The 10283-nt window shown below is 47.7% G+C and overlaps 1 protein-coding gene across 1 annotated transcript; it reads left to right on the top strand.

Annotated features, from left to right (window-relative positions):
* Window positions 1-1606: 1606 nt before the first annotated feature.
* On the top strand, window positions 1607-8593 carry LOC144119625 (chitotriosidase-1-like). Its single transcript, XM_077652198.1, has 7 exons — window positions 1607-1673; window positions 3156-3412; window positions 4510-4610; window positions 6022-6127; window positions 6484-6681; window positions 7684-7806; window positions 8453-8593. Exons 1-7 carry the CDS (start codon window positions 1607-1609, stop codon window positions 8591-8593), a joined length of 993 nt encoding a protein of 330 aa, XP_077508324.1.
* Window positions 8594-10283: the final 1690 nt, after the last annotated feature.

The following is a 10283-nucleotide window of genomic DNA, read 5'->3' as shown; positions in this document are numbered from 1 at the left end:
ATTCTGGACAAAAAGATTTTTCAACGGGAGAAAGTTTATGAACGCGATTTTTTTCATATCTTGTATTATTTCGCTATAACGATCAATCTATCCGCAGATCTTCCATCGACAGACTTGGATTTTTTTTTGCTACAGTCAAAAGCACCCCCCCCCCCCCCCCCCCCCCATTGGTTTTCTATGGCCGCCTTAACGCCTTGACGCGAACGATAGAAAAACTTTAAAAGAAAAATTTGCTACGAGTCGAAAGAATAGACAATTTCCATCAATATTTCTGCATTACCTTACGATATTCCAGTATTCAATGTTTGTCCAAGAATGCCTGACGTGAAATGTTTTATGACCACATTAGGTCCCCGCTAGAGTTCAACACGAAAAAGACCGAATTACTTGCGAGCAGGATTAGCATATTAACACAGAAAAAAGTATTGGAAGTGTGAATGAATGTCAGATGATGCAGCAGTTCATCGTAAGGCGTACATTCGGAGGCTATGACACAGTGAAAAAAAAATGGATTGCCGGCAAAGCTGTTAACTGTCGCGCATTTATTGCTTAGAGTCATTGACACCTGACGGTGCATGGGCAGAAAAACCGATGAGGGCTTATTGGCAGCATACATGCCCAGCACAAATGTCTACGATAGCGCAGTGATAATTGCGAGTGCGCATCGCATGCGGTCCGTGCATATTCTAAGCCTATGTATCTGCACCCCGTCAAGCCTCCAGGGCGGGGGTGCTGTTAAGCCGTAAAGTGGAGCATTCAAGGCACCCACAAAACTGTAAACTTCTGGAAGGCGAGAAGATCCCTTGTCCCCGCCATTGTAGGCGCTCTTGGTCTCTAAGATTGCAGTGAGCGCGCAACATGCGGCTTAAAAGCAGATCCTGCAGCCGAGGACTTTTGACCACGACTGTATACATAAGTGTGGTCTTTGAATTGTATTTAACTGTCGCCTTTTTGTTCCAGTGATCCGTCGGTTTTCGTGGGTGGAGGTGTCTAGAAGGTGGAGGTCAGTAGATGAGGGGGGGGGGGTATACGTGTGGATGATTCTGGAGGATCAGGTGGATCGTAGGGAAAAGTTGCTTCGGTAGTGAGCGGAGTATGGTGGCATCTCACAACACCAGACGGAGAAATTTGGCGAAAGTGAGTATAGTAATGAGCTTTGAGGAGGCTGCAAGTTTTTCTGGGCCGCGTATTCAACATCACGTACGGCAGCGCGCTCCCACGCTTTGGTGAACGGGGCTTGTCCACGCAGTTAGCTGGAAGCTTCACCGCACAAGACTGCCGAGCCAATCGAACGGCCCGGCGGGGATGGAACAGCGGGTCACTGCCTCGTGGTGTGCATCTACGACCCGGCATCGAGCGAATGGGACCCCGGCCTGTCGCTGAAAACTGGATCGTGCCCCGTTCACCGACGCCTGCACCCACGTTGTCTATTCGGACGTGATATTTAAAAACGACGCGGGACCGATCCTGGACTTCGCCAGGCCGGAGCTGTCCAACAGTGAGTGGTTTGCATTGCTACGAAGAGTGAAATAGGGCAGACAGAAAAGAGGTAGCAAGGAGCAGGGCCGGGCCGAACAGGCGCAAGAATGCACAGGTATGCACAGGCATGCACAGGCATGCACAGGCATGCACAGGCAGGCAGAGGCATGCACAGCAGGCACAAGTAGGCACAAGTAGGCACAAGCAGACGCAGGAAGCCATAGTCAGCAACATGCAGATGCAAACAGGCACAGGCAGCTTAAGGCATATTCAGGCAAGTGCAGGCTGACAGAGGCTGGCACAGGTTGCTGCAGGCATGCACATGCGAGCACAGGTAGGTACAAGCAGGCGCAGAAAGCCTATGCACTACGTCTGTGAAAGCTACGCAAACGAAAACACCGAGCTCTTTGGGCTAACGTCCGCAAGTAAAACTAACTTTTTCCATTCCTAATTTGCCAGTGAGCAATATCTCTTGATGAATATTGCGCGGGGATAAACCCTCACCAAATTTTCAAAGCCGTAAAGATTCGGTGGGGGTTGTTTTTAATTCGGTTTGAAATTTTGATCTTTGTTGTGATCGTCCTACGATCAACGCGGGACCTGTAAGCTGACAACAAAGCCATCATTCTCGCGACGATGAGGGGGTGACTTCAGACATCAGCCTTCTTTCACCACGACTTGCTGCGGACAGAAGGCGACGAGCACCACAGAAGCACGTGACCTCCCTAGCAATGATGTTCCAAGCTGACCCTTCCCTTCGCCAGGTTCCAGCAGGGCTGCTTGACCTTGCGGAAAATATCAGTCTCCGCCAGAAGTGCTGCGTAACAGTGGCACCCTCGCCAACGCTGTCTGTAGAGCTACTCGTGGCCCCGGTATACAGCTACAAGAAGGTCCCCGTTACGCCTTCTGCTGTTGGAGGCCACCGAAGACAGCACTAGCATCCAGCCGATTGGACCTTTCTTCATGATCAAAATTCCGCAACTAAAGAGCCGGGGACGGCAGACCCTAAAAAGCGAGTCGTACGGCGTGTAGTGGCTTGTTTTTTAGAACTCGTGTAAATATTTTAAAGTGTGCAGTCTTCTTCAGCATTCTCTGGCTCTCTTATACAAGTCCGTCTCCGACCTCCTCATTGAGGATCCGACACCGCCCAAGCAACTTTGGACGCCACACTGAACCTGGGCCGCAACAGCTCCCAAATGCGTACAGCTATTTCTGTCGGCCGTGGTAACCACAGATAGTTGAATGTGAGATGCCAGGCGTGCCCGTCACCCGTCAATCAGGATAATCAACCAAACATATCCTCTCGTCCTTTCACGTTGCGCAGACCCGCCCGTATGGTCACCGACGTGGACGACATGACTGGCTATGTAGGCAAACACCTTGCGACGCCGCACTTTGCGGCAACAGTTTTACTTTCGCACTGCAGTTGGCTGGTACAACAATGCTATGGTTCGCAGCTCACTTTAATAGCTGCAAAGTTCACTATTTATAAGCGCGCACCGAAAAACTGATCTACTGTCCTGGTGAGGTAGTGGAAGGTGAAAGAATGAAGTGGGCGATGGTAGTCTCGACACAATGCATTGGTTTTTTAGGGCAAGCGGCGGTCGAGCATATCTTTTGTCAGTGGGCGTTACGCGCGGAACTTCCAACGGTCCCGATCCACCGACGCCGCGCAGATTTGCTGGGCCCGTTCTTGGGGGCGGCCGCCCGCTCCAAGACCACACCTCTGGCCGAGCTGCGGTCTCGCCGGCAGGCCGACACCACGGCACTGGAGGGCGCCCTTTTCCCCGGGCCGCAGGGAGCGCTCGACGCGTTCACCGACGCCGCGAAGGGTTTCCTGAGCGCCAACAGCTTCGTGGGACTCAGCGTGAACCTGTACAATCCGGACAGCGGGCCCTCGGGTGCCGCGCAGAACTACTTACCACTGCTCAAGGTAAGCGGCGCGTACGAATTGCTAAGGGACGTCATTCTTCATTCTGTTTTTCCTTACAAGGCAATCCTGGTCCGATCCTCGAACAGAAGATTAGCGCTCTTATTAAACCTCATGGGAAAAACCACAACAGAAACATTTAAATGCTTCTGGTTAAAGGGAAGGGGACATGAAATTTTCGCTGCTCATGTTAATTCTTTGGAATGAGCAAAGGCAGAAGGGTAAATGGCGCGGTAAGATATCTACGTAGTGAAACCATGTTAAAGCACTGGAAAACATAACCACATCCGGGAACGTGAGTGCTATTTGTTCAAATGAATTATTCCTGACAAGCTGGAGTGACAAGTGACGGCTCAGTGCTTGGTTCAGTTGCTTTAAAATGGTGGCGTGACTAGACCGCCGGATAAAGAAATAACACTTAAAAACTAAACTTGAGCACTACAAGCACAGCCGTTGTCTTCTGAACGCGCCACACGCTATGACTGCTTTAGCTTGCCTGCAGCTTGTTTTCGCATGTTAACAGTATCAGCTGTTTACAAACCACTGCGATAAAGTTTTTCGAGGCACTCAGCAATATGACCGAGCACTCATTTATGTTTATGGTGTGTTAACTATTACATTTTAGTAGTTGCAATATTACCGAGTCGTTCTACGTCAGAATTCAGTTGTTACTGAGAGCGATGGACCGAAAAGCACGGTTCTTAACAATTTGTAAAGAAACATTACCAGGTTTTCATATGTTTTCTGGAGCTCTATATTTACACATGTGCTCATTTTTTTTCTTTTTTTGTTATTTTAGAGGCGGCTCTCCGCCTCCTTCACTCTTAATTCAATAGCATTAGGAGCCTGATCAGGAAAATGTCGTCGGTCATAAAGATCGCTGACTGGCTGGATGGAAGTGGCGTCACCATACCAGACAATTTCCATTGGGTCGAGGGAAGTGACAGGTCACAAGATCGGAAGAGGCGTAACTAAAGGCATCAGCAGCTTCTAATGCTACGTCGCATTGTCAACACGTGAGGAAATTGGGTGTCCCTGTAAATTTTTTTTCTCCATATGCTTGCCCCTCTTCATCGTCTCTTTGCTCACTTTGGTCGCAGGCATTGAAAACGGCCCTAGAAGCATTCAAGTACCAGCTCGTAGCAACCGTGTATTTCGTCCATGGGCTCAGCTATGGACTCGACTTCGCAGAGATAGCAAAGTGAGTTCGCATGTGGACACATTTGCAATCTGACGGCTTGAAGCATGTTCAAATTGTGAAGTCGTGCCAGCGTACGGGCCGCGCACTTATTCGACGGTACCTAAACAGGCATTTTCGTTTGCAACTGAGGACAATGATATACATTCGTCGTTGAACATTTCTTGCCGTTCTGTTGTGGAATAATTTTACAATGATTAAACCGCAAAAATCTCTCTTGCAAGTTGCTTCCTGCATTCGCATCGACTTGTTCCGAAGGCCATACAAAACCAACCAGCTGCTCTGAATACTCAAAGTGATCGCGGTAATATTGAAAGTCATGCGACGCGCAGAGGCAACTATGCAAACTGAACACGTTTGTGCAGAATTTCGGGGCCTTGGTACCGTGTAGAAAATGGGACCTATCCTGAACGATAGTTGCAGAAAGCTCTCAATCAATATTATTCAATTATGAGCAACTCTGAAACCTTATCCTAACCTTAGTCGGAACGAAGAGTCCTAACCAGGCCAGCTGGCCCGCAAGAGAGCCACTGCAATCAATGAGTCTGCCTTCTATTTCGGCCTTATTGGTATCGATGTGCAAAGTGCGAGCTCATTTATTACGCAATACTGCTGTATACAGCTGTCGAGCGTTTCTAATGACAGCGTCGATGTTGAAAGGAATTTTTCGTGGCTAGGCATAGTATGCAAGCAAACGTTCGACGGGCCGCTTGTCAACCTTAACAATGCTGGTGGTAAAATAGGTCATGAATTAACTGCAGTGAATAAGAAAAGTAAAGATGCGGCTCTGTAAACATTCCTTGCGTCTGACCAACCAGATTTGGTTCGTATGTCATAAAGAAGGGTGTTTTTGTTTGGCAACAAAACGAGTGCTGTGGTATTGCGTTTTTCACTGAAAAAAAAAAACAACTCAAATAACCTCCCTCTCCCTCTTACGCTGCATGGAAAAAGAAAGCGTCACCTGAAAACGAAGGACCCCGTGTATAATGCATGAACAGTTACTGAAACCTTTGATGCTACATGTCGAACATTCTTGGACAGAAATTTTGAATGTTGGAAAACTGCAAGGTACTGGTACAGAAATATTGAAAGTAATGGTCCATTCTTCCGAAATTAGCAAAATCTTTCTTTTAGAGTGTTTCCATCGCTCGCATCTAGCAGTTGAGACTGCCGTAGAAAACCAATGGGAAATGCTTTTGACGGCAGCAAAATCGTTAGCAGCAAAAAAAAAATGCAAGCCTGCCGGCGGGAGATCTGCTGATAAATCGACTGTTATAGTGAAATCTTAAAATATGTGATAAAATTGTGCTCATAAACCTTTTCCCGTTCAAAAATGTTTTTGTTCAGAATTGTCGGGTACGATGTTAAAGGCATACAATGCATACCGACACATCTAAACTGCGCTGTTCTCCAGGACCGTCGACATATTAGTGCTGGGGACCCACTACCTGGTCCCAGATGAGAAGAAGACCACCTTACCGAGTCCCTTGTACGGAAGGAACCCCAGCGACCTATCTTGGGTGCGCCTCTCTCAAGCCTGCCACATACGCGTTTTCTAAGCCGCGCCGTCGTCAGCCTCACCTGCCATGGCATCCGCTACGGGCTAAAAAAAAAAAAAAAACTGCGAATGCTGAATAGGACAAAAACGGTGCTGTAATTAAGCACTCGTGGTTGGCGCCTGAACTAGGCCTTGAGGGAACAAACGAAGAATTTAGATGGAAAGAGAGTCGTGTATATTGATAAACACTAGATGCAATTTCGAACACTTGTGCTACTTTAAAGTTTACCAGCATTGCGCAACAGTCAGACGCCTTTTGAATTTCGCCTTGCTCCCGACTCCTCTGGTAACCAGTCAAGGCTTTGCCGCCGCACACAGGAGAGCGTCATCGACACAGTGTTGGACGCCACCAAAAGCCCGGACCGCGTGGTGGTCAGCATGTCATTCTCTGGCTCGGAGTTTGTGGTGCGGAAAGAGGCCTCGGAAGGCAACCTGCACAAGCAAGGTCTGCCTGCCGCGGGCCACAGCCAAGGCGGACCACACACCCGCATGAAAGGCATACTCTCCTACTTCGAGGTAGGGGACACTGTAAAGCTCATACAATTGCATGATTAGGATGTGGACACCCATTGTTCGATCAGGAGACGCCATTTTCGGGCCCGCAATCTGTCTAGAGCTATGAAGTGGTCATTAAGCGCCTCAATCCTTGCCTGAATCTAAACTTCAACTACCGGCAGCAGTATAGTGCAGGTAGCGTCAATATGAAAGGTAACATTTGTTGGGTGACTATAGGACGAATTCTTTCGTTGTTTCGGCGCTAATGTTGAAAATTATTTTTTGGTTATTCTCCTCTCAGAGGAAAATTTACTCACAAGACATGAAAAAAATATTCTTGCCACTCCTATTTACATAGTAATCATTATAGATAACTGCTCTTGCCTTTCGTATTGGAGTGATCTCTGCAGCATTTGGCTGGCGCCTGAAAATGCTGCGAACCGCAGTAACCTCTGCGGTGGGAAACTACATTTGGGTACACAAATTTTGTTGTCCTAACCCCGAACGAAAGCGGCGGCGTTGGGTAGCAAGGCAGCTTAGCGTATAGTATTTAGCGCGTAAACTATAATAAAGAACCGGCAAAGAGTTAACTATCAAATGTCACCCAACCTACAGGAAAGCTCAATTACATATTAGTGAGGTATGGAATTTTTTCCGTTATATTTGATTGTAATTGCCTTTCTGAAGCTGAACAAAGTGTAGTTGCAATGCTTTATAAATGCGAAATGCTGCAGTATATCAGGTAGCCTCTCTCATTGTGACAGTTAAGCTGTGCGCGGTATTTTTTATATTTTGATCATCTGCCCATTGACCACTCTGTTGTTCTTTTTTGATCGATTAATTTTTGCAGTCACTAATTCAATCAACGCAACCTGATAGCAAAGAAATCTAGGAAGCAGCCTGGTTCATTAAGTCTAGATCAATTGACAGGTTGAAGATTTCAGCGTCGATTTATGCACTGTACGGGAAATCGTCATTCTGCTTCTCAAGTTCAGCATAAATATAGCCGCACACTGATTGCAGATCTGCCTGATGTTCCGCACTGAGCCATGGAAGCACGCCGTGAACACAGACGGGGTGTGCCCAATAGTGGGCAAAGACACGTATTGGGTCGGGTACGACAACTCCTGGAGCATCAGGCAAAAGGTGAGGCAGGGACATTTCTAAGTTGTTTTTTTTTTCACTGGAAACTTTATGGGGAACCTTCTTTTTCAGCCGGTTATGCTTTAACCAACAAGGTTTCTGTTTACCGGTCATATCCTTAATGCCTCAAAGCGACTCAGGCTATGCGGGACGCCATAGTGAAGAGATTTTGACCACCTGGGGTTCTCCAACGTGCACTGACATCGCACAGTACACCCACCTCTACAATTACTTGGGAGGTAAAATTCTAGAGGCCCGTGTACTGTGCGATGTCGATGTACGTTAAAGAACCCCACAGGTGGTCGAAATTTCCGGAGCCCTTAACTACGGCGTCCCTCATAGCATGAGTCGCTTTCGGACGTTAAACACCCATAAACGATATGTTAATGTCGAAAATACTCTATGGCCACACACACAGACCATGGGGTCCAGGAGCTCCCATGGAACTGAATGCACTCATGAGGGCGGGGGCTGGACGGCGGGACATTTTTGGCTGTCACTACTTCCCCCCTGGGAAAGAGCCAAAATTCTGGAAGTTAGTTTCTTACTTTCGTCGTTCGGTTCGTGTTATTTTGTTAGAAAGATGAGGAACGGCGCTGGCCGATTGATGGCACTGACTAGTCTTTGCATACTTTGCTTCCCGATGCAGATTGCGTACGTGATGCGGCGGCGCCTCGCCGGCATCGCCATCCAGCGCATGGAAATGGACGACTGGAACGGCGTGTGTGGCGAAAAGATGCCCCTCTATCGCACCGTGGCCCGAGAGATGCAGTACTGCAGGGTCAAGTGACTCCGCAGCCTGCGGCGTCCCCGGGACGCTCTATCCACCTGCAGGAGGCGACACAAGCTCGCATTTCTTACGCACGAAATGCGTGAAATAGAAAATAATTACAGCGAGAGGGCTGATTTTTCGCAAGTTATTTAGTATTTGCTCTTCCGAGGAGCAACTGAAAGCAGCGACAATTATTTATAATCTCTAATTCGGAGCAAGTTTATTGTTTACTCCCAATAAGGTTCAGTTTCTTCCCTGTGTGCGTAATCCATGTTAGTCTTTCGAGGCTGCCTTTACTGTACTTTTCGTGTATTGCATAACTAATAAATATTGATGCCTTTAGTTTCTCTCGCTTCCCCACTTGGTTTATGCCGCTGCACACGGCTAACGGATGGGCTCAGTTTTAGGTGGCGCTTGCACGCTGCTTTTGACAGCGCGAAGTCCGGTCCACTATAGCTTGTGCTGACAACTGCTGTAACTGCTCAGTCATAGCAATAAAAATGAATATTGCAGTTGCAGACTGTCGTGTACTACGTACGCTTGACGGACCCGCCAAACAAATAAGCCTCCTGATGAAAACGATCAGTACAAAGTTCGAGATCATGAGCGTGTAATTGAAAAACGTCCTGAAGTGATGTGTTAATGCATGTTAAACCTTAGTGGTCAGAATATGAAATCTAGTTGACAGTTTTTAACGTGCGATGTGCGCAAGCGTGGTACAGCTTGTTTGCTGAGTGTTGCGCAGATACAAAAAAAGCAGTCTGTCGTAACTGTAATGATGACGCACTGTGGTAAATAAAGGTTTCAAAAATTTGGCTGTGGTTTAGCTCTGGCTAACCCTAGTTGAATTGCGAAAGCTTCGTTTCCTCGGCACTTCGTCTACGCAGCGTCTCTTTCCGAGGCTCTCGAGAACTCAAACCGGTCTCTTCCGCAGTAGAGGAGTCACTCCGGGACGTGGCACGACTTCTTCTAGCCGCATCTTCGTTACGACGCTTCACGAGTCGTGCGTGGCGCTCTTCTGGCGTCTCTTGAGCGCGTTGTCTCTTCCTCGCTCTGTTCTCTCGTTGTTGCGTCTCTTTCGCGCTCTCAATAACGACTACGATACACTGAGGGGAAGAGGAAATGAAATGAGGAAATGAGGGACTCGTTTTTGACAAACTTATGAAGAGAGCCAACAGTCACCGAAACCAAGGTGCATAGGGGAATGTTTGAATGTTTTAGTCTTTTTTTAATGTGTAGTGGTAATCAGTGGGCTAATAATATTTAGATTAATCTATCACTCAAAGAGAATTACTTATAAAGCAGCAGAAAAAACAACCATACCGCCGGTTTGATCCGAACCCACGACCTCCGAATATCGCGTCCGGTGCTCTTACCAACTGAGCTACGGCGACAGCTGTCCAATCTGCTGCTCTCGTGGGTATTTATGTTTATTGGGTGTAAGCGAACCTTGAGAGTGTTCACCAGCGCCACCCTCCTCAATAGCGGCGGACGTAGCACGTCCTGTGTTACCGCGAGTGTGACGTGGAACGTCATCTAACGACGAGGGCGGAAACTGTGCGAGAGCCCTCTTATGCTACCTATGGCATCAAGACTGCCATAACCGAGACCCTCGTTAATCAATTAGCAGACAAGGTAAAGGAAATGAGGGACTCGTTTTTGACAAACTTATGAAGGGAGTCAACAGTCACCGAGACTAAGGTGCATA

Source organism: Amblyomma americanum, chromosome 2 (assembly GCF_052857255.1).
Source record: "Amblyomma americanum isolate KBUSLIRL-KWMA chromosome 2, ASM5285725v1, whole genome shotgun sequence".
NCBI classification, from domain to species: domain Eukaryota; kingdom Metazoa; phylum Arthropoda; class Arachnida; order Ixodida; family Ixodidae; genus Amblyomma; species Amblyomma americanum.
This window is presented reverse-complemented; position numbering and strand designations above follow the sequence as displayed.

Excerpts from the sequence above, each read along its gene's own strand:
- LOC144119625 (XM_077652198.1), top strand. The coding sequence starts at position 1,607 with ATGCACAGGCATGCACAGGCATGCACAGGCAGGCAGAGGCATGCACAG. Across the intron at positions 6,128-6,483 it reads ACCCCAGCGACCTATCTTGG|GAGAGCGTCATCGACACAGT; the intron begins GTGCGCCTCTCT and ends CGCCGCACACAG. Across the intron at positions 7,807-8,452 it reads CCTGGAGCATCAGGCAAAAG|ATTGCGTACGTGATGCGGCG; the intron begins GTGAGGCAGGGA and ends TTCCCGATGCAG.